This window comes from Solea solea, chromosome 12 (assembly GCF_958295425.1).
Source record: "Solea solea chromosome 12, fSolSol10.1, whole genome shotgun sequence".
Lineage (NCBI taxonomy): Eukaryota > Metazoa > Chordata > Actinopteri > Pleuronectiformes > Soleidae > Solea > Solea solea.
The window spans coordinates 20515192-20542125 of NC_081145.1; the positions used below are offsets into that span (position 1 = coordinate 20515192).

Genomic DNA, 26934 nt, shown 5'->3' on the forward strand with positions numbered 1-26934 from the left:
ACCATGAACACATCAGAAAAATATCACGGAAAAAAACAAAAGCGCAAATATATTTGAATTTAATTGACTTTTACCTGGTATAATTATGCAAAATAAAAGTGAATTCATTATGTTTATTTATGACCAATTTAGAAATATATAAATATGACTTAATTTACAAGATGTATAACATAATACTCACTGTAATACCGTTAGCATATTTTTAATGTGGCTGGTTATGTTACCACCTTATTCACCATTGGGTATGTAGGACACCATTTTAGATAAAGCAAACTAATGCTTTGGAGGTAATTTATTAATGTGCATAATAACCAGTCAACCGATTTATTTATTTAAAGTGGAAGAATTGGAAGCAGAATCGATCAGTAAATATAAACCACTGAAGTCCTCTGTACGTTCTGGGTAAATTCAAACAGATGAAAATAAAAGCTACGGGGTCAAAGCAGTGGAGGGATCAGCTCAGATTAAGTTGTTAATAATCAACAGCTGACAAGTCAAGATGCTGCCTTGACCTCAGTTTGTTCTCCTCCGACGCTTAATTAGAGAAACTATTAGTCAGTTTATTGTGTTCAGATTAATCAAAAAGAAGTTGTACTATCGCATGATCCACTTTCAGTCCTCATCATTTCGTTTTCGCGCAGCCACTGACCATGTGGAGTGTGACAAAAGTGTGACAAGCCGATTGAAATAGTTACACAAACACTATAATTTCATTCCCGACGACCACTTACAGCTTTTGCATTGACCAAAATGATAACTGTTTCATAGACGCTTCTCAGCAGTTTGGGGATCAACGTCTTACTGAAGTGAAATGGAGGAAAAAGGGATCAAACCACCGACCTTCTGGTTTGTGGACAACCTGCTCCACTGGATCCACTGGACCCACTGGACCGGATTCCTTAAACGAGCAAAAAACATTCTGTGGGGAAAGTTAAAGGTTAAATTTCACAAATACCTCTTCAGGTTTGAAGTTAATACCTCTGTCACCACTGCCAACAATAACAGTATAACTTTGTACATTAATTATTAGGAAGACTGTAATTTGTCAAACGGATAATTACATTTGAATTGAAACATTACATTTGACAATCAATAATTCTTTTTGTTCAACTGATAAGAGGAAGGAAGAACAGAAGTATATTTTATTTATTGTGCTATTTCTAAAAAGCAAAAACCTGTTCAGAGAAAAGAAGCTTTTACAAATGAATGTCTGTTTATTAGTCAAGAATAACACTGTGCATTAACGCCAAACTTGACAGAGAAAACATTGAAAATTGTTGCAGGCAAGCCAAACTAGTACTAGTCATTTTCTGACATTAAAATTAGTGTTGGTGTCATTATAAGTTTCAACTGGATTTGTTACAACCTTTATTTTATATCTTTTAAATCTGAGGAGAACTCAGACCCAAAATATATCCAAAAACATCACTCGTACTTAAAAACACCCCCAAAGTCCACTTACAAAGTACATATCCAAAATTAATGCTATAATATTACAGAAAAAATATATATCTCCGGTACATATTTATTTCCCTCTTTAAATGTAACAAACCATTTCCAAGGTGAACACACACACACACACACACACACTCACCACTGACAAAATAAAATAAATATCTCAGGTTCAGGTTCAGACGAGATCTATTCACCATTTTGAAGAACACAAAACTGATTCACTCGTACGCGTCAATCAAGGTTAAACTCGGCGCATGACACAAGTCGAGTATCAATGTTACCTGATCATATTTTTAAATGACTGAGTCAGTCATGAGTTAATAAATGACAACAACAACTGATCGGGCAAGACGGAGGCTGGTGACCCACTGGTGAGAACCACCCAAAAGACTAAATTCTCAAATGTGAGCATTACATTTGAAATGCTATTCGGTTGCTAAGATAAGCAGACTGTGGTGATAGTTTCTAACATCAGCAGGTGTGAAAATCGTTCTGTTTTCTCTATCGTCCGTAACTGATTCCAGTGTTAAACTCTAAAAACACGACCAACAAGATGAAAAGAGGCAGTAACAGTGGGAGCTGTCTGACCTTCAAACTGTTGGCAATCCTGCACTTTCACAGTAAAAACCATCCCATGAATTCATGAAATTCAGACAAATGGTTTGAGGCCACAGGCTCAAACAGCAGATTTGTAGCATTGTTTACTTCTATGGATAACGACTACATTATTTTTGTTTTGATTCACAAGCTCTCCTTCATTCTGCCTGTGCACGCGTGTCAATGAATGAATATAAACATCTCATTTATAACCGTTTGCTGTGTTAATGTAGACATTTTTACAAATACTGAAATTATTTTGTACAGTACACTCATCCGGATCCATCCATGTTTTACTCGGTTAATAAAGGCAAGACGGTGATCTACATTCTCTCTCTCTCTCTTCATATTTGCTGTATTTGGGGCAGAAACCATTTGTTCTGCATACAAAACAGATCTTTTGCATCGGTGCATAAAGATTGTGTGTGTGTAACAAGCGGTCTATGTGCACATTATGTCAAACACATTATATTATGTTTATAATGCACTATAATGTGTTCGGGTTTTTAGTTTAGACTCATTTAACATGTTTGGTGCAATTAAACTTTGTCACCAAAAACAAACAAACAAACAAAAAAAACACTATTATTTATCTTATCAGACCCTCAATGTTGACTTGTGTGGATTATTATAATTCTTTTTTTTAACATGATCTTTGGAATCCTTGGATTTGGATTTACAGGGGGTTACTGGTTTTGCTTGGACGCTCAGTTCTAATCCAGTAGGGTGCTTTTGGACATGAAGTTCAGTCCTTCTTCCTTCAGCTGAGCCAGCACGGGCCCATAGATATCCTGTGTCATCGGAACCACCAGACCCTTTTTGTTGATCTCACCTGCAGAGTGTAAACACAGATTCTGACTGGCTTCACAGACAATAAAGACATGTTGACCAAATGCTTTGCAGACCAACAACAAATGTATCTCTACAAACTGACCAGCAGCAGCTATATAACTTTTACATATAAACAAATGTCTGGAGCTGCAACTAACGATTCTTTTGATAATCGATTAATCTGTCGATTATTTTCTCGATTAATCCATAAAACATCAGAAAACCTTAAAAAATGTTGATCAGTGTTTGTCAAACCAGGGAATGATGACAATCGGAAATCTTGTACTGATTTACATTTTATTGAAACGGAATTAATGATCAATTACACTAACCCTATGTCACCTACCCCAGCTTTAACTGCATCTTTAATTGCAACATGTTGTAATCGTCAGTGTTAATGTATGTGAGACATAAAAAAACAACAACAACAACAATCTTCCAGAGTGATAATACTAACCGTCCAGGATCATGCGAGCAGCTATGGCTGTTGGGTATCCCACAGTCTTGGCCATGGCAGAGAAACCGCCGATGTCACCGTACACCACCAGGCTGATGTGTTTGGTCTCCAGCTCGCCCGTCGGGTGCCGGAGCCCCACGTCATTCCTCAGGATGATCATGTCTCGTTCGCCCTTATCTGAACACAGTGGAGGTGTCATAGTTGAGTTTGCATACTGGCGTTATTAAGTCTAGAGTTTAAAAATGAGATCGGTGAAAAAACATGAGCCAAACACTGTGGACTACAACTTTTTACACCAAAGAGTCACTGACATCACATTTAGTGTGAGTGGTTATTTTGATTTATTTTTTTATTAACTGATAATCACCATATTGTTTTTGGATTTTATTATTTGTGTTTTACTTAATGGACGGATACAATTTTATTTCCCAAAGTTAAATAAATCAAGTCTTTAGTCAGGAATAAATAACAATATTGTTCTCAGTAGCATCATTGATTTTTAATGAGGGATAATAAAAATACCTTGAACCCTGATTATTTATTAAACTACTGGGTGAATAGATGCAATGCTTTGTAACACGCTTGGACACCTGCTGATTCCCTGATCCCATTTTATTCTTGTTTCCTTTTGAATTTTGGTAATAAAATGTGCAGGTTTCTCACTGAATGACAGCTTTGCTTCCAGATGTTTTGTTAGAGCGGCCAGAGTGCTGTCAGCCTGTGGCACCGGCTCGTCGCTCAGCATCCCAAGCCTGAACACAGAGAGACAAATAAAATGACACAATAAAATAACCTTCAGGAAGCGGTATTAAAAGCTTTAAAAAAAAAGCGACTGCTTTAACACCCTGGCAGTACTGTGGTGGCCCACACATCCTTGGCTAAATGTAAAGAGATGAGCAGTTGCTTTTGTTGCTGCTTTGCTGGTGAAGTGAATAAATGAACAAGTCTTTCAGTTTGAGCTGTTAGCACGTTGGCTTTTTACCCTTTTAAAGGCGGAGATGGAATTTCTTTTCAACAGTTCACTTTCACTGTCAGAGGAATTTATGTTTGAATAGTAGTGGCCCTCTTCCCTTCACCGCCAGCAGGAGCCGAACAATGGTGGCACAGAGCCTTGATCTGACGACACCCTTGAAAAAGTTGATTTAAACTGAGGTGTGTGCGTGCTACACCACTTCATGCTTCCCTGTTAAGGAGGGAAGTGAAGTGAAAAGCGTAGAGAAGAGAAGAGAAACAGCCTCGGCCTTGCTTAGCAGCAGCCCTCTCCTCTGCTCAGACCCGAGCTGCACAAATAAATCTAGCAGTTGGACTCTGTTTCACGGCGCTGAAAACTCAATTTCTGGCCAGGAACAACCTACCATACTTCATCATTTTTTTGACTAACATTCTCAGTTTGCAAATGATAAAAACAGAGTGGATTTTATCTCACTGCAGTGAGAACACCACAACAGCCATCTTTGGTCACTCACCATCTTAGGGTGTCCATCCTAAAGTCATCCTTTTCCAGGTGTTCACACACAGTTTCTTCAAAAGCATCATTGGACAGAGAGGAGGACAATCCCATCTGCTTACAGAGGAGCTCTTTCTGTTGAGACAACAGATAACACTCTTCATTCCTCTAAAACCAAAGCACTCCTCTTCTGTCTCCTTGGTTCCTCTTTAGGTTAAGCTTTGTCTCCTCTCACTCCTAGGATGGATCCTAGCCCTTCTTTAGCTCCTACAATGGTTCGTAACCACATTTTCTTAATTGACTCTTGCTTATGTTTTTATATCTAGGGACTGGACACTTTTAAAATGGTGACATGATGCTCCAGGGCTAAATACTGCGTGTGGGCCATGACTTTTCTTGGAAAAATATTTTTCCCAGATTAAAAAAATGCTATTGAGTGTCAGAAGGACAAAGGGCAGGATCTAAAACTGCTTTTCATCATTTCTGAACATGTGGCACTGTTTCCTATTCATCTCAAAAGGATAAAAGACGACAAATGTTATCTGCTGTAAACTCATCAATGTCAGAAAGCCTCGACTCACTGCAGCCTTGATGCTTACAAGTAGCTATTGGCAGTAATCTACTCTTCAGCAAACCCACTTTCACAGTCAAATGCTTTAAGTGGAAGAGCTGCAAAACAGCTCATTTTATACAACTGAATGACAGGCTGGAGAACCAAGTGGGAGGCACAGATCAGCTGCCTTTCAGCCATCTGTTCAAATGTTTTCATGATCCCTTTAAAAACACACACAGAAAGCGTTCTCTGTGGAGGTTCTTACCCAGGAAACGGGAGATGAAGTGGGCTGCAGGATAGGACAAGGCTCATTGTTAATCAGACCCAGTTTGATAAAACCACTCATGGCCTTGGCAAAACCCTGAGGGACAGAACAAAAGCTCCACTGAATCACAATTAACACAAGAAACAAAAGATAGTGGGAGAAATCAGGTTTACACAGAAATACAGTTTTGTCATCGTGCAGAGTCTAAACAGTACAAACTGTTGAGCAACAGAAAATTGTGACTCGCACTTTTTAGTTTGCTTTGGTCTTAGCTTATTATCTCATGATCTTTCGCTAATATATATGTATATATGTGTATATATATATGTCAAAGTGGAGTGACAAAAGTTGTTTTTATGAAGTTTAAAAAAGAATTATGCGAAATAACTGCAGTCTGACAATTATGTGATACTCTTAAAGACCTATATTTAAGCTGGAAACTTGTATTGGCCACTTTTTGTCTTAAATAGTCAGCATGAGTGCTCTACCTTGAAGCGCAGTGTTCCTCTAATCAGAGTGTGAGCTGTCTGGATGCCGTACGGCTCAGCGTATATAGTGCTGTTGCGGTTCGGGAATCCCTCCAAGTTGAAACCAGGAAGGAAATCCATAGGCATGGAGGCCTCCATCAGAGAACCACCAGCTGGGACGTTTACCACCTGGAGAAGAGACAAACACACAGACTCAGTTTCCTTCTTATTGGTTTAAAATAAAAGCATTTTTTTAATTTATTGTCCTTTGAAGCATCTGTACCTGGTTGTCTTTGATGTAGACGGCAGGACTGATGGTGTTGGTGAGGACACCCATTGGACTCCAGCTGAATTTGTAGCGGAGGGGATTATCTGAACATTCTGGAGCAGGAAGACCACCACAGAAGGAGCTGTACAACTCCACCTGAACAACAGGATTATTGATACTGAATTATTATTTTTTTCATATAATGGGTCGTGCTGAAAATTTTACATATATACATACATACATACATACAGTACATATATATACACATATATACATACACATATACATAAATAAATGTGCCTTTTCAGCACAACCCATTTCTAACTGCCTTGAAGTGACAGCAGCTTTTTATTGAGTCTGACAATTGCCTATGTTTTAAAGAAAGCCACTGGAAAATAGAACATTTAAAGAATATTTAAATTTAACAGATTTAAGTTGAGTACGACAACTAAAATGAACCACACAGTATCTATATGAGAAAAGTGTCAAGGTTAGTGCACAACTGATGCAGATCAACCTCAGTCCAATGTGGTCTTCCATATATTTAATGAAGAACATCGTTGTGTAGGAATTTGATTTTAACTCAAATGTAAAATAAAGAAAAAAACTGACGTACAGTGCAGCCTTCAGCTTTAGCCTTATCGATACACTCCATGGCCAGCATGTGGTCGATACCCGGGTCCAGTCCCATCTCATTGACGATGGTGATTCCGGCCTCCTCCGCACTGACACACATGCACGCAAACACACAGATTTTATTTACTACATTTTACTTTATAATACTTAAATATCAAATAAATGCAATGTAATGTAATAGTGTGGCGAAATTTAACAAGCATGTCGTGTTAGATTTATAGTTATAGAAACTAAATTGCTGTTTTCGGATAAGTCCCTGAATTAAACATAATTAAATATAACCTAAACATTGGGTGTGGCACATACAGTTAGGAAGGGTGGATTTTAATTTATATATCATGGTAAGTGTCTATTCGTATTTCCTATCATCTTCATGTGAATGTATTCTACTGATGGGAGCCTTTAGTAAAAGCATCATAATAAGTAAGCTGTTACATTACCAAGCTATTACCTTGAAAGAGTAGGAATATGATGATATTATCATACTATTAGCACTTTTCCAAGTCTTTTTATATTTGTTGTACTAAGTTTTAGATTTTTATATGTCTGACGGGCAACAAATGTACAGCGTACTATTGTATAAAATGAGTGGGAAAAGCAGAAAATAAAATCTTATTTATTCTAAATTACACCTGTATGCATGATAAACTTCATGTGCATTACTGATATGAACTTCATTAAACGCAAATTCTCTTTGATAAATCCTGTTCTGTTATTTGACTGCTGTGTAGTTGGACATCACCTGCTGTGCAGCTCCTTCATGGCAGGACTCAGGTAGCTGGCCGTCACCAAATTCACCTTCCTCTTGATGCAGTGTTTGGCAATGAGTGGGTGGAATGAGTATGGTAGCAAGCTGAGGATCAGATAGAGAAGGTTAGGCCTTTAAGTGGACTGATAACAGCTGAGCCTGCGTGCCCGATAGTGTGGAGCTGAGCAAGACATACGCTATACACAGGTCCATTTATCATCTTACCAGATTTATTGGTACAGACTCATAGGAAGAGATAAAGACACAAACATTGCATAGGCTAGGTCTCACCCTCGCTCCCTCCCTACAGTCTGTCCAATCATTAAAGCTATAGCTAAGCTATATTTCACATATCTCCAATATCTACTTCATTTTCTCAACACTACCCATATAATTTCCCACAAATTAACCGCTATTCATTAGTAAATTATGTTTTCAAGAAAGACAATTGAGACTCAGTGTTCATGGGCAAAGGAAGAAAATGTTAGTCATGACAGGAATTAAGTCACTGCTCACTTGAGATTTTAAGAAATTTTGTGGTAAATATGTGGAAAGATTGTTGTAATACTTATGAGTGATGACAAATTGTGTAGGCTTTTATTAAAAACACACCAGTAATTACAAGCTAAATACCATTTTATGACGATAACAAATAGTATGTGGGATTGTTTTCTTGGAAAGTTGGAAAACGCAGCACCTGTTTAAGGTTTTTATAGGTTGCAAGGACAAATGTCATTTTCAATCGATCCACTGTTCTTGTGCTAAATAGCCAGGTAGGGAATCAAGTAATTTAGCTTAACACTTTTTTTCAGGCTCTGCTAACCAAAAATAACTGACATATCATGACACACATCATAACGGACATAAGTTTACTTTCATGCCTGTACATTTGCATCTCACAATAATAACGTCATTTATTTATTATAATTTATTATTTGTACCTGATGACCAAGTCATGGTCTTTGATCAGAGAGTCGAGGTGTCCCTCCTGGCTGGTGACATCCAGCGTAATGGGGATAGTGTTGGGGTATTTAGCTGCCAGCTCCTCTGCCTGCTTCAGCAGCACTGACGCTAAACACAAACATAACAGGAAAATAAAATATTATCCATCAGTGGGAGATCAAACCTCACGTTGTCTCATCAGGTTGTGATGTAAAAGACTGATTGATTGGTTGTGTGGGGATAAACATAATATACATTTGGGAGAGCACGCTGTGGATAATGAATTTGATGTGATATTAGACTAAACAGACTCAATGAAGAGATACAAATCATTAAACCAAAAAGTCTTGCTTAAAGTATAACTTGTGTATTCACAGTTTAACATGTTTCTTGAAATGATACATATATACAATTTGGCCCAGTGCAAAGGTTATTGTCCCAGACTCACTCTCCACCACATGACACATGGCGTAAACGAGAGGTTTCATGAGAAGGTCTCACCGAGCACCTGCTGTGGGAATTTTCCACAGCTGCAACTGGTGTCAAATTCACTACCAGACTCTCTCCCCAACTCTCCTGACTTTAGCTCTCGGCCCACTACTTGGCATTTTTTCTAAATCAGGCAGTGGCCGCAGTAAGCTTCAGAAGAGACGGCTTACTTACCCGTAAAGGCCAATAAAATTATAAGGCGTACAACTTAAAAATATTACAAATGACTTTTCAAAGTTTGACAGAAAAACTTACCCACAGTGACCTGAGTCTTCTCATTGCGAGTCAGATACTCAACAACGGGCCCAGAGACGTATCCTGAACCCAGCAGCAAAACTCGCTTCATCCCAGCTTTGCTCATGATCTGATCCTTCTCCCTGCACAACATCACACATTCTCAGAGTTAGAAACACATCATAACACATCATTAGGGCTCAGGGACTGGGTTTCTATCCATGTGTCTCACAGCTGGGATGTTATGCCCTGAGCAACCCTTTTTTTTAGCAAGATTTTGTCATGACAGTATCATCATGGAGGCAGTGTGGATTTTGATTTAAAGGATGCCTTTAAATACAAAGCAGCTGTCAGAGAAGTCCTTTTGACATACGTGTTAAATTGCTCTTTATTTTGACAGCTATGACTGACCTAGAGTGTTTTGTCAGTAACATGGCTGATAGTGAATCTAGGATGCCAAAAGACCAGATCACTGACAGTAGCCTTAAATGGACTGTTACTGTTAAAAGGATAAAACATTTGTCACAGTACAATATACCTCATCACAGTGTTGCTAAACATTTCTCTGAAAAGATAAAATGTGTATAAAGTCAAAAAGGCAATGAGACTGTTCTGATTATCCTTAATGGGGAATTCCGGTATTTTTGTGAACAGTAATAACAAAAAGTTTCATAATCGGTCCAGTAGATCGCCTCGGGCAGCAGCTGCGACTGGCAACGCTACCAAGGGTAACCAAACCTACACCCTTGATAATGTTGCCAGGCTCTTATGCTGTGTTCACACCTGACATACAAATATCTATCTATCTCACAAATCGCGTCTGATGCTCCAGTTGAAATTTTACAACTTCTTTCTTGTGGAAACGTCTGTAGAGAAGAGACCGTGAAACCTTTTCACAGGACGAAAAATACCGGAATTCCCATTTAAATCAATTTTTTTTGGGATTGATGAAGATCTGGACTCAAACACAGGAGGACGGGGAAGAAGATTGAGTAGGCAGAGCATGGAGAGAGGGTCATCCAAAACAAAAAGAAAGAGAAATATGTAGTTTTTTTTTCTCGTCATGATCTAGGCACGTGCAAGAGCAGCTGGTCAGCTGACCTCAGAGCTTTGCCTGGAATGTGTGGCTTCAAGAGCTCCGTCAGGTACGCAGGTGCCGGACCAGTGAAGCATTTAGAAGTAAGTCTTGTGAAACCACACAAGGTTAAAAGTTAACATAGACAGGGTGCAGGTAAAAAGAGTGATAGGCTCTCTGCATTTTGCAATATAAACAGTGTTTCTTAAGTGTTTTGTTTTTTGAAGTGGTTTGAAATTATTCCTGTTTTGCCCCATTTTTGTATTTACAGTATTTGTATTAGAAATTTTTGTACTAGTGAAACATGTGTTTTTATTTTTTTCCCTTGGAATGCAGTTAAAGTTACAGTAGCTTAAGTGCAATGCAATTCATTACATGGGTAAAAATAATAATAATCACATGACTATATAAGAATTTCTCATTTAAAATGTTTTCCCAAGTTTTACAAAGTCATATGAAGTACAATTACAGCTATAATATTAAATATTCAACTACTAATAATTAAATTCAATATGCTATTATTCAAAACTTACAACCAAGCATCTTATGGTTATTTAACAATAAATAGCAATAATTACAATACACTGTATATTTTTTATATTATAATTACATTATAAACAATACATTTCTTTGATGCATCTATACAGCAAAGACTTAATAAAAAAGAATATTAATTTTCCTGAACATCAACATTACCACTCACAACAACTTTACCTATATTGTAATTTCCTAGCTCCTTTTATACTGAATAAGAGGAATAAACTTTGACTCAATTATAAACAGTATCTTATAAATAGTCAGTTTGGAGTGTCACTTACTTTAACGCGACAAAAAAAACACTCATCACATAATGTATCAGTGAAAATAAGAAGCACAACAATTAATATTAAAGCCTCTTAATTTAACTGAGAGGTTTCAGTTAAAAGTGTTATTTAGCATGCAGGCTTATCTTAACGCCATAAGAACAATAACTCTATGATAGAGGGCCCACCACCCTAATCTGTGACAATAATATCCCACCACAATCTGAGTCAAATCTCCAAGGAGTCTTCTGGACTCGTTAGCCTTGGCCTAATTGGATGCGACACCGCACACATGCATGACTTACAGCGAGACTGACCGGCAGTCTGCCCACTGCCGAGCTCATCTTCTTAATTAAAAAAAAAGAAAAGCAAGATGGTCCCTCAGGAGGATTTCATGTCCGAGTTTACATATCTTAAGGAGCCCAACTCAATCCAAAGGATTAAGATTTGGTGGCATAGCTTGTCTGGAAAAAAACGATTCTTAGGCTCAATTGAGAGTCTTAAAAGTCTTAAAAGGTGGCCTAAATATGAGCGTTCGTTTGACAAACAGAGGCTCAACTCAAAAACAGACATATTTGTCAGGCTCATTAAAATGTTTGACGCTGCAGATAAGCCAAGTGTTGTAAAAACTAGAGAAATATTATCAAACAAATAAAGAAATCAATCAAAAAAGATTAAAGACAGTGTTTGCAAAGAAATGATCAAAATGCAGGCATATGATCAGTCAGATTCTTGTTAGGAAATGTATAATTTTAGGTTTTATATTAAATCAGAAAGAATACAGAATTCATCCCTGTGCCCGATACAGAGTGAGGTGCAGTAAAAGCACTAAAAAAATGGACAGACAGCAGGCCCATGTTCTCTTACTGTTAACAGGACTGATACCACATACCATAATTTACACTTCGGATTGGATGCTCTGTTCTGTAAGAGGAGGTTCTGTAATTTTCAATGATAATAAAGTTGAATCTAATCAAAACAAGTTTATTTTTGCTATATAACAATTTGGCAATGGAAAATGTCCCCAGTGTTTTCTGGTTGTCATTATGCCAGAAGCATTTGTCAGGGCAAACAAAGCAAAACTGCTTGCCTAGTTAAGTGCTGTCGTTTTCCAATCATTCCATGATATATGATAAGTATTAAGAATTTTACAGGTTTTTTCAAAGGTTCGCTGGGAGTTTATATGCGTTTCAATTAACTGCTCTAATGTGAATGTTGTGAGTTATTTCACCAAGATAAGTAGGTCATTTTATTATTGTATTATTGTCATCTTCCGTATTGGCCATTTCAGCCATTTTTGCAGTACAGCAAAATGCTGAACTGGCAGGGATGTTTTAGTAACATGTTTTTTAAAGATTTTATTTGATTCAACCTTTAATTGATTTGCAAACCTTTCTACCCGAGTCAAGTTTCAAAATTTGAACGCAATAGTTCAAGACTGAGGTGTTGCATTTTGTCAAAGTGTGGGGTGAGCAGATTGTTTTGTATGCATCCACATTAAAGCTGCTTAGGGGAGCCAAGTCTTTGCCCTAACACCTGTATTGGACACAAAAAATGAAACTCATCCTCTCATTTGCCTATAAGGCAAATTAAATTTCCAAGTACTACATGAAATTAAACAGACGAATGCAACACACGGGTGATGGCATTTCTTATGTAAAGTGAGACAAAAAGATGTTTCTACCCCTCGAAACCCAAGGGTAAACTCCAGCATCTGAGGTGGGCTGGTGGTAGCAGCTTATTAGCACACTAGCCATGCAATGTGTTAGTGCAGAGGCAGGTGGGTACAGCAGACACCAGAGGCCACAACTGTGCAGGAACAACCACAAGGCGAGGTTAGTCACTAGGTACCAGTCCAGCCGTGAGTGCTGCCGGGCCAAAGGACACTAAAAATGTCATATACTGCAAGGCTACAAAAAGGATAAGTCAAAGGGGGAGAAGCAGCTAAAACAGAAGACTACATAAAACTAATATTACTATACTTTTACTAAGCTCTCAATATCAAAAAGGGAAAAGCTAGCAATGTTGGGCTACACTAGCACACAACAAACAGTGTTCACATTACCTGTCTCGTATTCTTTAAACATGTCATCCATTGACTGCATTTACTCGCAGACAGAACAGACATTTGCCAAAATCATTTTGTTTTACATAATGAAAAACTCAACGATACTCAAACATTATGTTTTCTAAGCATTTTAAATCACAAATGCCTGCTAAAGAGTGTAATAGGAAATGCACTGAATAAACGTGCTCACAGATGGAGTCTGAAATGGGTCTTACCTTCTTTCTCGAAGTTTTTCAATGTATTCAAACTTTGGGGTGAGCGCTCCGTTTGAAGTAATGACAGCCTTAAGGAGGGAAAACAATTTAATAAACAAACTGAATAAATGAGAGTGAATGGATGAAATGTGTTGCGTCTTTTCATCTGATATTAAAATTAGGTGAAATAATAACTTAAATAACTAAACATAATTAAAAATTTGACAACAATTTCAAGAACATTCATTTTGAACTTCAAAAATGTTACAGTGAATATCAGGAATTGAATACTTGAATTAGCATAGCTATATAGCAACAGGCTATGGCTGATAAAGTGAGACGCTCATTAACAAGCGCACGCGCGCGCGCACACACACACACTGCAAGCAGTCCATTCCACTCCAGCACTTCTATCCAGTAGCCCCCGTTGAGATCACGTGGGCTCTGCGTGTTGGATGCATGTAGAGCCCACGTGATCACAACAACTGCATGTGTGTGCTACTGCTATTTCAGAGGTTAAAACATTTTTCTTTAACCTCTGAAATCAGAGGCTACGAAGCCTGACATGTAATGTAAAAGCCGCACAGCGAGCCGTTAGCACAAATTAAGTAAATAAAGTATGTATGATTCGTGCTGATATAGTATCGGATCGATATCGGTATCGGCCAATACTCAAGGCTGCAATATCGTTATCGCATCGGAAGTGAAAAAGTTTTATCGGGACATCCCTAATAGACAGCTGGAACAAATAAAGATAAATGAATGTCTGAAGCTAACAGTGCTTAGAAAAGTGATTTTACCATTTGCAGTTCAAAATAATTTACAAAAATGAAAAAAAAATGAAATGACTTACGTCTCTGACTTGTGGGCTGAAGTCCTCTTCCTCTAATGGTCTGTTGGCATCTGAAGGGAGCTGATGACACAACATGACACTTATCAAACAAGAAATTGGCATTACACGACTTAAAACACCAGCTCTATCTGTCAGGGTTTTGGAATCCCCTGCAGCACTCTCCCACAGCAAACTTCCACTGCACAGGACATTAGGCAGAACCGGAAAGCGGCACTGAGTGCGAGACAGAAACCCGGACCGAAGCCGTCGTCACCTGTTCTCACCTCACATGAAACCCAAATGTCTTACCATCTCCCAAATGTATGGAAAGAGTCGGTCTCCAAAATACTCTGTGGCTTCGATGGGGAGCTGAGCAGGAAGATTGTCAATGGAACACATAAGGATCCCGTTTCCCTCGACACTGCCAGGACAGCAAACAACAGTGGTCATTGTCTAGAGCACGGGTCACAACTAATCGACAAATGTTTATCCATGCAAATTAAATAAGAGTATTAAATATCTTAGACAGTACACAAAGTAATTTTAATGGGGTCTGATAAAAAAAGTATTCGTCTTAAAAAGTCTATAATAGTTTTAAAGAGGCATTCATATTACAAAATGAAACAATATCATATCCTATTATTTGACAGAAATGTGATTTTGCCATTTGCACAAACATCACTTCTTTGTGTATCTGTCAATGCAAATTAATGAAATTAAACAAAAGTATTAAATTCATTAATATTAACTATTAATATTAATGGTAATTATTCATTCAATATCCTTTTACCTCCCAAATAAACACATTCTATCGGTCTCAAAATTGAAAACCCTAGTTTCACAAAAGACAACATTCTTCAAAATTTTAACAATGTGAATGAAAAAGTTCATAACCTGGAATCTCTGATTAGTTTATACTGTACCTGTCATGGTCTATGTGCTGGTCAGCGTCATAAATACAGAAAGGCCGATCAATGGTGGTGCACTCATTCATGAACTCAATGGAGCCGCCAGTGTCCGCTGATATGTCGCAGATAGCCAGCAGCCTGTAGAAGGGGAGAGGTCAAAGGACAGAATGATAGGCTTTCCCTCTGTAAACATGAAGATAACATTACATTACATTACATGTCATTTAGCAGACGCTTTTATCCAAAGCGACTTACAATGGGTATGAGCACAATCAGCTAGGGGTGGAATCGAACTTGCGACCACGATGTCTTTTGCACACAGGGTACTGGTCTTAACCACTGAGCCACTCCACCCCACCCCACCCCACTAACATGTGACATTTGACCTCTGTGTAGGTACAGCAACTGACACAGTGACATTTAGCAATCAGCATGTCAGGTATATGCTGCTCTCAGGTCAGCTCATGACACACAGGAACTCAAAAAAAACATCCAGGAGTTGAATGCCCCTGCTAACCAATGCGGTTTAGCGTACACATTTTTTGGCTGGGCGATCTGACCAAAAATGCATTTGGCACATGCTATTTTTCTAAATTTCAACAGTTTTGTGTGTGTGTGTGTGTGTGTGCTCATATTGGGTGAGTGGTAGAGCAAGAGAGAGGGGGAAAGAGGGAGTGGCGTAGCTAAGAGTGTGTGTGTGTGTGTGCTCATATTGGGTGAGTGGTAGAGCAAGAGAGAGGGGGAAAGAGGGAGTGGCGTAGCTAAGTGTGTGTGTGTGTGTGTGCTCGTATTGCAGCGAGTGTGTGTCTGTTAATGTAACTACATACATTCGTGGTACCATCAGGTGTGTACATTGATCATTCCTGCAATTGCTAGCACAATTACTTCTAGCTAGAAATTAATATAAAAAAAATACCGGTTTTCAGTATTAACAGGTATACCATGCAGCACTAGGCAGTTGAAAGAAATTGAATGTTCAAGTGAGCAAAACTATTTTCTATGAGGCCACTGTGTGATCTTTGACTATTGGAATAGCATTGACTTAGTTTAGGTTTTTAGAGGTTTGTACTGACACATAGTTATCATCAAACAGACCTGACTGTGGTGTGTGCACACCCCTGTGCCTAAAACCTACAGGATCCAGGCAGCTATTTTATTTACCTTAGTTTTTTGGTTCGTTTAGACAACAGGAAGTTTTCCTTTACCTTGTTAACGAGTTTCGGCGTGCATCTTCCGCCTTCCTCAGAACTGTCACCTGATGTTGGGTGTTGACGTGCTTTATAAACTGTTTTTGTGGAGGCGTGATCTTCCCGTCAGATTTAATTGGTAGACCACACCTCCTGCTGTCAGGTCGCTCCCCCCGGATGGCGCTCTAGGTGTGTAACAGCATGCTCGCTCCCTAATCCCGTGCAAGTTTCCTAATCTCCACTGCCTCCATGATCCACCTCTGGTATCGGTTTTCTTCTGCGCAAATGACTCTGACCTCTTCCCAATTCATTATGTGATTTTAAGTTTTCCTGGTTTTTAAGTTTTTAAGTTTAAGTTTTTCAGATCTTGTTTTTCTCTTTTCTGTTTCACGTGTATGGAAGCATCCGCCCTCTTCACCGATGTAAACATTATTGCAAGAATAAATATTTCTTATCTTTATTTAAATGTAATTTGAAATTTTTTTATCTTGTTTTCAGCACAACAGGGGCATGTCGCAATTTTCATTTCACTGACAATGTACCTTGTACAATCTCATGTGACAAATAAAGAGATCTTGATCAGACACACGCCCCAAAAAAAAAAAAAAAAAGAAAAAAGACACACGCCCAGTACAAGCTAGGCTACAGTGGAAACATCTGGAAAAACAGATTTTTGACCAATGATAAAAGTCTCCGCTAATAAAATCTACACCTACTTCAGTGTATGCCATCATAAGAATATTTCTCCTACTTTATCGGCATTAGACCGCCTTTTCCTGACAGAAAACTGAGGAGTGTGTTTCTCTGTAAACCATTCTCTGTTCTCTTCATAGAGAAAAACACCAATTTTGATAGATTAGTTCATTAGAAGTTTAGCTGTATAAGACACTGACACATAGTCAGCATCAAACATACTTATCAAGAGTACATAAAAAGAACATCATACCAATACTGTCATGTAAACTGCACTCTGTCCTGTTGTTCTCAAAACACCTTCATCAATTCCACAAAGTTTTGGCAAACTTCCTCTAAGATTCTTCTCATGTTGATGCACCTGCTTCACCGCATTTCTGCTGATCTGTCAGAACACTGTCAATATAGCGTTCTACAAAAAACACTTTGTACTGGAGACATAGACACAGGGTCATTAAAACATATATGAACTCCTCTCTGACACGCAAATGAAACCAGTATGCCGGGTTGATTCTATCATGCATATTTCAAGTTCAAGTTTTTAAACGTTTGCACTGACATGTTTTCTTTGTCAAAATGTCATAAAAAAAAAAAAAAGCAAAAAAAAAAAAAAAAAAAAAAGGAAATGAAATGTATGATGATAATGGGGGCGGGACTAGTTAAGCTTTGCTTCTCCCGCTTTCCCTTTCGGTTATGTATATTGTGTGAACTGCAATGTTATGTGATGAGTGATCTAAATGTCATGACCGAAATAAATAAATAAATAAATGTTGTCATAAATAATGTCAGGTATTTGACAAATATTTATTGAAACTCTCCAAGTTGCAATTTGCTTGCAGTAGCAATGGAGCTCTGTTGTTTACTTACCCAACAATATTTCTGACCATGACATCAAGTTAAACAAGAAGGGTAAAAACCACAGACCTCAAACGTAGGCCAATAAATTCTAGCAAAAAAAAGTGCAAATCACATGACCCTTGCCTTGAAGGTCATAGCAGCCTTTCAGAAGTCTTTTTGCAGACAAAACATTGTAAAATGTCTGTGCTCACCAAATGCTCCATATTTTGTTTTCTGCCCTGCACACATACTTTTTGCTCACTCTGGAGAGGAACACACTCAAGTTCACTTCATGAAGAAAGTTGTGAATGCTGCCATTCAGCCTCATTATACAGCAAGAGGTAACATTTGACTCCATGAATGAACACAAATCTCACGACTAGACAAGCAGAGAGGTGAAGAGACATTAGTTCACTGTAAAGCAAGGACATGTCTGTCTGAAGTTGCTTCAACTTGGCTGAAAACTTCAGGGATAATGAAGAGAGTCAGAAAAAAAACACGAAGAGGATCTGGAGGAAATGAAAGGAAACCACTGACAGGAGTTTTGGTATGTCTGAGAATGAAATAACAGTACTATACTCTTACTTGTGCGGCAGCGCTGGTGATCCCGCACCAGCTGCAGGCATGCTTCTGCGCATCAGTTTTTGGGCATCCAGTCGCCTGAGGAGCCGAGGAGTGTGGGGATCCCAGTAAATACCATTGATCAGACAAGTTGTGTAGGGCGCCACCTGTGGTATAAATGACATGTGAGATAAACACTCTCCCTGTGATGGTGAGGCCAGTCTTTTACATTGGTCTCACTATGTCAGCACAGAGTCCCCTGACTGTATATCTACTGAATGTTAGGGGTGTAACAGTACTCATATTTGTTAGGCAAACTCATTTCAGAATTCAATTTTCACATATCCAGAATCAATTCTGAATTTCAAGAAAGAAATGCAATGGAAGGACAGGCTACAAAGACATGTGATTAAAAAATTCAATCAACCTGACTGAAGAACATGTCACCAACTTGTTTGAGCACATTACAGCTTTTACAAAAAGCAAAACATCTACTCTCGACCCTTATGTGGAGGATAAAGTGGTAGAAGAATGAATGAATGAATGAATAAATGAAAAAAAATGCACTGAAGAAAAATACAAAGATAAAGTGTTTCTCAATGACTCAATGGGTAAACACAATCCTCAAAAACACAGACTCTACCACAAAGCCCCGCCCGCCACAAGTTTTTCAATATTTACTTTAATATATTAAATTCAGATTCAATCAATACTTTCCCCCATCGCAACCCATGTCTCTTTTCAAGCAATACAGAACATTTAACCAGTAATATGTTAAAAACAGAAACATGAAATTATATTCCTCATGTGACTCTGAAAGCAGCTAAAAATACAACTCTCTAACTCAAATAGATTAAATCTATATGTATCAAATCAGGATTTATTTATTTTTTTAAATTAAAGGCCAATTTTGAATCACATCAATAATCTAAATTTAATCTAATTGTGAGATTGTTTGAAACATGCACCATTAGTACCAGTGCCATTTGGTACAGGATGCTCAGTTCAGGTTGTATTAGCAAGGCCTGTGAGTGGTGATGATGTAAGAGAATCATGGAGACTCACACTGGTCCTGAAGTGTGAAGTGTACAGCTCGGGATGGTTCTCATACTCTATAGGGTCATAGATGCCATCGCTCTTCCTCATCAGGTGGTGGTGTCGGCTCAGAACGGTGGCGAACACTCTGTTCACGTCTGACGAGAAAAACCCCCCCACAACAAAATAACTGAAAAATCATGGATCAAGTGCTTCTTGTTTCACTTAACAAAGGTTGTAAATTAAAGACAGAATTATGTTCAAGACCTTATTCGACTTAACAAACAGAAAAACAGAGACTCAGCTGCACTATGTACTGAATTTACAATGTAAACTGGTGGCAAAATAGTATAACCGGTATAACCAAAAATGTATATTACAGTATTTTTCAAAATGTCAACAGTTTCATGGTATAAAACGGTAATTTTTAAATATCCATGAGCAAGCATCTTTCACCCCTCCCAGTTTCAGGGGTGAATGACCCACTGATGGCTTAAGTTTTTGCAACTTAAGCCATCAGTGGATGTTCTGTCCCATTATTGATGATCAGCCATCAAACAGACATACCTCCAGTCTTTGAGACGTCCTTTAACTCATGGGGTTCAACGTATTCAACAGGAAGCTCATTAATGATGTCTTGGGCTCCCTGCAGGAAAACAACCACATAAAGAAACTAAGATTTCCTAAAAACCTGCTTGTGCTGATTTGAGTGTATTCATGTTTAATCGCGCTATACCTTGGAGACGTTTCCAGTTCCAGTGACACAAAATGTGACAGGGCTGATGGATTTGGGCATGAGCCCCATGGATATCTCATAGCCACAGTCCCTCACTGCCTGGATGGCCTGGCTGACATTTCTGTAATTGTGAGCCATACCAATGTGCTGTTTGATGGGGGGGAAGAGAGGGTGATGAGGTTCTGAGAAAGAACTATGTGAGCGCCAGGTAGGTTTTAAAAAAAATATATTGTGGTTTTTCACATCTGTCAGTGTTAAATTGATAAAAAAAAAAAAAAGTTGCAGTTTAATGAAGAATGATTTCTCTCACCATGAAGGGTGTGTGGTGACCAAGAGCCAGGAAGCGCAGCCCCAATCCATGCAAGATGTTAATCATACCTTTAAGAAATAAAGGCACAATTAAGAAAGGTTTCAAACAATAGCTGATGTATGCAGAAAAGTAAGATAAAATTTAAAAAAAAATTTTTTATTAAAGAGAGGCTATTTCATATGCAAGAATTTCAGGATATGAATGAATTGTTAAAAACTTTACAAAAACTTTTAAATTTTTCTCCCCGGTTAAAACCCTCTAAAACTTATTTTTCTGCTGTCACTTTCCCAACAGCTGCTGCTGCCTCACACTTGCACAACCATCCCAGGAAATGGGATGGTTGTGCAACTAAAGGATGTTGCAAATTAAATTATTTATTTTTCTGAGGACTTTCCCACCCTACCTGCAACACCAGCCCACTGGCCAAACGCTACAATCCGGTAGCCATTAGCATCAACCATCTTCTCATAGTCGATCAGGCGAACCTCCTGAAAAGACAAAATGAATGTGCACGTTGTACGTGTACAAGTTCAAATATATAGAAAAGTCAAAGACAAACCGATAAACTGTCTTTCATCATCCTGTTTGTGCTATTCTATTTGATGTACTTTAAAGACCCATTGAGGCTCTGAATGCTGTAGTTAATGTTGTGGCACTTGAGATCGGGCTGAAGACCTCTTTTTGAAGGTCTAGGTCTTGTCTCTCTGACACATTTTGACAGATAAGCCCGGCAAATTATTTATTCATATGAATCATTAATGTAATTGGATTCAAAACTTCCATCGTCAAATGCACCAGTAGCATAAGTAGATGGGATGTTTTGTGACAGCAGCTGCTACCTCCCTGCTCCTGTGACACTAAGTTAGGTTCAGTGAGACAAGAAGTGCTTGTCAAAGAGAGGAGTTGGCCCATGTCAACTGTTAATGAGTAAGCTTTCAAACCACAGCTATTTAATTGCAAAACACCTGTCAAACATTGCATACCACAATAACAACTCCCTCAATTGAGAAAGAGAGCGCAAGCTCGAGATGTGACAAAAGAGAGGAGATCATTAACAAACTATTTCTATGAAGAAATGTATATCAACTAGTGCTGTTTTGCCTACGTATGAGTACATCACTGCAGGGTTTTACAAGGCTTTTTTTAAGAGTTCTCACCTTCTTCAGCAGGTCATCCAGAAGCCCCATGTTAGCCTCTTGGGCCTTGATAGTGTGTGAGAAAAAAGCGTACGTTTTCTTCTCCATGACCTTCTCCTCTGGTAGCCTCTTAACTCCGATAATCAGTGAAGCCTCTGAGATGTCTTCCTGGATGACGGCTCCAGCCATCGAGTAGTACTGAAAACACATACACTGACTTAGTTCACCAGCATAGTACTCTCACTTTTTCTTTTCTTTTTTTTTTTTTTACTTTTTACAGCATTTTTGGAGGTTTCTTTTTTGCATTTATATTGGCGTGCAATTCAGCAGCATAAGACTTTTAGACGTTCACTGGGAAATTCACATTCCAGCTGCACAAGAGGCAAGCTTGGCAAGACACAAAACTGATGCAGAACTGAAATACAAACAATAACATTTTATGGTTGTATCTAGTATGTCTAACTATGTCTATTTATATATGTAAATATATATGAATTGTATAAGTTATTGGTATAAGCAAAAAATCAAGAACTACATCTCTTGTAGCCATGACATACTAATTACAATACAAGTCGAGGAATATGGGTACATTTATGACTAATACACAAGCATTATCGACTGATTATTATCATTATTACTAGAACTTCCCTTGCACTGCATTGTCAAGCATGCACTAATAATAGTAATGATAATAATAATAGTCAGTGATGAAATTATAAAAAACAAATCTGCATTGGTCAGTGCTTCACCTTTTCATGGATAGCTCTGCGGTTGGACGGTTGGACCAGGACTTTGACTCCGGCATTGGTGAGCTCTCTAACGTGGCGTGGGGCCAGCGGTGCCCTCCTTTCCCATGGGTTAATGTCTTCCCGGCGTATGGCCATGATGGCCCTGTGGTGCTCATAGCGCCGCTGCCCTGTCAAACAACTTGGCAACCTCTTCTTTTGGTGGCTGAGTAGTTTAAACATGACTGCTCCCCACTGCTCCCCTGCTCCAAAAACAAGGACAAGCAGCCACAAACTGAACATGTTAGTTATGGAAAATAATTTTTTCTGACAAACCATTGAAATATAGTTAAGTATTACAAGTGACTAAGAAGGAAGCCAAAGCCATTTTCTGTGGAGTAGCTCTAAACTGTACCCTATGTCACTCAAAGGACAGTACTACTGGGTGGTCAGAGGTCAAGTTGAGTTTGCTGCTGGGAGATCGCTGATGACGAGCAGGTGGTTTAGACAAACAAGAAAAACACACAAAATATAGCATTTTCATTCCTCTAGAGTTTCTCCTGCTATGTTCTTACTTAAAATTATACTCTGGAGGCCTAAGGGATAACATATAGACAGAACTATTTCATATAAATATAAACAAAAGCAATTTCCGTGGACATTTACATTCTTAAGTATTTAAGTTAAAAGTAACTTTAAACTTAACTTGCACAAGGCAACTGTACAAGAAGGCTCAGAGCCGGTTATACTTTCTGAGGACGCTACGATCGTTTAACATCTGCAAGAAGCTCCTGTGGATGTTCTACCAGTCTGTGGTTGCCAGTGTTCTCTCCTACGCTGTGGTGTGCTGGGGCACACTTTACAGTCTCCTGTAAAGTGTGACTCTAATTTTAACAGTGTGGATGTTGGAGCTTTTAAGGGATTAATAAAGTCGTCTGTCTGTCTGAAAGCAGCTTCAACATTTTTTTCATGGTATGATGAAGGCTAAATGTTGATTTTTGCAACTTAAAATCAACTTTACAAACCACACACACAAGTACATAACACTAAAAACAAGAACGTTTATAACTTGTCACACAACTTCATTTGGGTAAATCTCTGGAAGAATTTTGAATTTTGAAGGAATCTAATACACCTGCAGTGCTCATGCCCACGCCAATGCCACACTCACTGCTCACACACACTCTTTTAAGACATCATGTCCTTTTCCTTCACTCACACTCAAACTAAGCATGGCATGAAAGGAACAGATAAGCAAATAATTGTGTTATTTATAATTAATTATAATTACAGCCACAGTTGAAAATAAAAACAGTAAGCTAACATTAGCTTAGTTTAGTCTGCCAGAGTTAAGTATATGTATGTGTGTGTGCGCGCATTAAGATAATGTTAACTGAGTCTGTGGCCCTGTGATGGACCGGTGACCTGTCCAGAGTGTGCTGCCTTTTCACCCTATATCAGATCGGATTGGCACCAGTGCCCCTAGCGACCCTCATGTGGAGGATAAAACAGTAAAAGATCAGTGCGTGAGTATAATCATTATAGAGCTACAGGCCACAGACACTCATTATAGAGTTTCAGTAGCTGACTTTACACAACCAATTTCCATTTCCTCAAAAGGCAGCACTGTTCACATGTATAACAGCAGCATATATACGAGGCACATAACTTAAATTGAAAGTGCATGTAAACCTATTTTCTACAGGACAACATTAGTGGCAGTTAGTGGCAACTGTTGTAAGTTAAGCCTCCCTAGTTTCCCCTTAACTGCCAGGAATCTGGAATCTGAAAGCCAACTTCAGAGTTGTTACAAACTCTGCTAATTATCCTAAATCATGTTAGTCTTCGGAATCCAGAAGATCAGGTCTGGAATGTTGATTTGGTCTATTTCCATAATCATAAGATCGAATTCAGAACTTCCATTAGGGTTTTCTCAAGTAAACAGTCCCTGACGGTTTCACTCGCCGGGTGTCACTACTTGATGTCTCCTCACGGCGGTGCTGCTCAAATAAATGAGGGAAACTTGGGCGTAAGTTACCTAGCTGAAGAAGAGGGAGTTTACAGCAGGATAGTGGCTGAGAAATTCCAATGAAATGACCCATACACATTCAATATATATAGACTTCATGCACTTTGTTCTGTATGTTGTGAATAAATGGAGAAATCCTGCACTTTTTTTTCTTCAGTTAGACAGATATCATGAGGTATTCCTATATGATTGTTTGCAATATATTGATTATCATAGAATCATTGTATTGTGATATTATTGGTATTGTGGATGTATTGCATAGTGTATCGTGAGGTAGGCTGTGATTGCCACCCCTGCATGCTTGTTGGCTCACTGATGCTGATGAGATCAAGCAATATCGAATGATAACACATTTTCAATATTAAATGACAGGAAGTTTGTTACTCAGTTCATACCACAAAAGAATCGAAGTCCACTGTCCGGCACAAATATCGGTCAGGATCTACATCAGCCCTACACGATTCTAACTTAAAAACAAATGGCTGTAGTTTCTGAATAACCCAAACAGTTTAAGCCTCTGGTGTGACAGTCTTGTTGTCACACCCCTCAGGGGTTGAACTGGCTAGCCTGGCTAACCCTAACCCTAACCCAGAGCTCTTAGGATATACTACTACGTATTTAGGAGTAAATCAGAGACTCGTTTACAGCTGTATGTACATTAACATGTGCCAGAATCAAAGCCAGAAACACGAATGGTGCATAATTGTCGGAGGCTTTAATGATAACATAGTCAGTGCTCGAGCCCACGGACACAAACATTTAAAGGAGTGAAATGCTAATGGTGTTTCGTGTCCAGCTCTAACCTTCACTGTATACAACAAAGTTCCGGGGACCTGCTTCACGCCGAATCTCTCATACACAGCAATGATAGGTGAAATTATCGATACAAAAACCAGCACGTGAGAGCGGTTAAAGGTTCTTACTAACCTTTCTGACCTGCTAAAGTTCTCCACGCCGGATTGTGCAGAGCGAACGCGGAGACGTTCTACCAACAAAACCCGTCAGAGGTGAGAAGAGCTGCGAATGCTGAGGCACACGCAGCCCATGCACTAATCTGTTTCCGCTCAAACCTTCAAAATAAAGCTCCACTTCCTTCTCAGTCCATGTGGTCATTCATCTTAAAATTAGACATGGAGGTATTATTATTTGAAGTGGGAGTTTACTATGCAAACCTTTGTTTCAAAACACAAAATGGACAATCGGGTTGGTGTATACATATCTCTCTCTCTCTCTCTCTATATATATATATATATATACATATATATATATATATATATATATATATATATATATATATATATATATAAATAATAAATCCTGCCTTTGTAAAATATACACTTTTTCTTAAACGATTTATTCTGTAATGTCATGTCTCTTGTAATGTTAGTAACTAATATTAGTTTATCTATTATCTAAACGCTTACGGATACAAACCAAATGAAGAACAATTAGAGAAAGCAGGCTCTGTATGTATATATTTATAAAACCTTTTTTTTTTACAATTATTGCAAATATAATGTGAATCACAATTTTTGGTCAGGATTAGACAGGACATTTTCATCTCAATGTCCTGTCCTCATTTTCGCTTTCTCTGAGCTGGTGCCATTTTGTCACCAGTCCTTCTCAGTCCATGTGGTCATTCATCTTAAAATTAGACATGGAGGTATTATTATTTGAAGTGGGAGTTTACTATGCAAACCTTTGTTTCAAAACACAAAATGGACAATCGGGTTGGTGTATACATATCTCTCTCTCTCTCTCTCTCTCTCTCTATATATATATATATATATATATATATATATATATATATATAATAAATCCTGCCTTTGTAAAATATACACTTTTTCTTAAACGATTTATTCTGTAATGTCATGTCTCTTGTAATGTTAGTAACTAATATAAGTTTATCTATTATCTAAACGCTTACGGATACAAACCAAATGAAGAACAATTAGAGAAAGCAGGCTCTGTATGTATATATTTATAAAACCTTTTTTTTACAATTATTGCAAATATAATGTGAATCACAATTTTTGGTCAGGATTAGACAGGACATTTTCATCTCAATGTCCTGTCCTCATTTTCGCTTTCTCTGAGCTGGTGCCATTTTGTCTTTTATTTTGAAAGGAACAACACCAATGTCCGGTGGCATGCTAGCCTGTTGGCAGATTGAATGGAAGGTAGTTTGTTTTTGTTTGCAGCGCACACCGTACGGGCGGCTTCAAGTACTGGACGAGGAGCGTGTCATGTTTGGACGGAAATTACAAAAACACAGCGATTTATCGTGTTTTGTGTTTCACACGTAAAAGCTGAAGGAGGCGTTTGAGAGTGTGAGCATGATGTTAATTTGACACCTGCTGCCACCTGTCAAGACCACGGTCCTGACCTTCACTTGAAGTCCCTCCACCAGTCAGCT

At 38.4% G+C, this 26934-nt stretch overlaps 1 protein-coding gene across 2 annotated transcripts; it reads right to left on the minus strand.

The window, feature by feature from the left end:
- Window positions 1-1194: 1194 nt before the first annotated feature.
- Window positions 1195-25554, minus strand: aass (aminoadipate-semialdehyde synthase). 2 transcript variants are annotated; one of them, XM_058645556.1, is made up of 24 exons: window positions 25446-25554; window positions 22514-22752; window positions 21786-21962; window positions 21032-21116; window positions 20629-20696; window positions 20319-20465; window positions 20150-20228; window positions 19613-19740; window positions 18572-18714; window positions 15285-15407; window positions 14671-14782; window positions 14383-14442; window positions 13551-13618; window positions 9411-9532; window positions 8666-8795; window positions 7719-7829; window positions 6957-7065; window positions 6356-6496; window positions 6094-6261; window positions 5606-5701; window positions 4807-4922; window positions 4004-4092; window positions 3341-3517; window positions 1195-2884 (listed from the first exon to the last, which is right to left on the minus strand). In XM_058645556.1, the coding sequence occupies exons 2-24, from the start codon at window positions 22730-22732 to the stop codon at window positions 2766-2768; spliced, it is 2787 nt and encodes a 928-aa protein (XP_058501539.1). In that variant the 5' UTR covers window positions 22733-22752; window positions 25446-25554; the 3' UTR covers window positions 1195-2765. The 2 variants fall into 2 exon arrangements, with proteins under 2 accessions (XP_058501539.1, XP_058501540.1); XM_058645557.1 differs by having other exon boundaries at window positions 25455-25543.
- Window positions 25555-26934: the final 1380 nt, after the last annotated feature.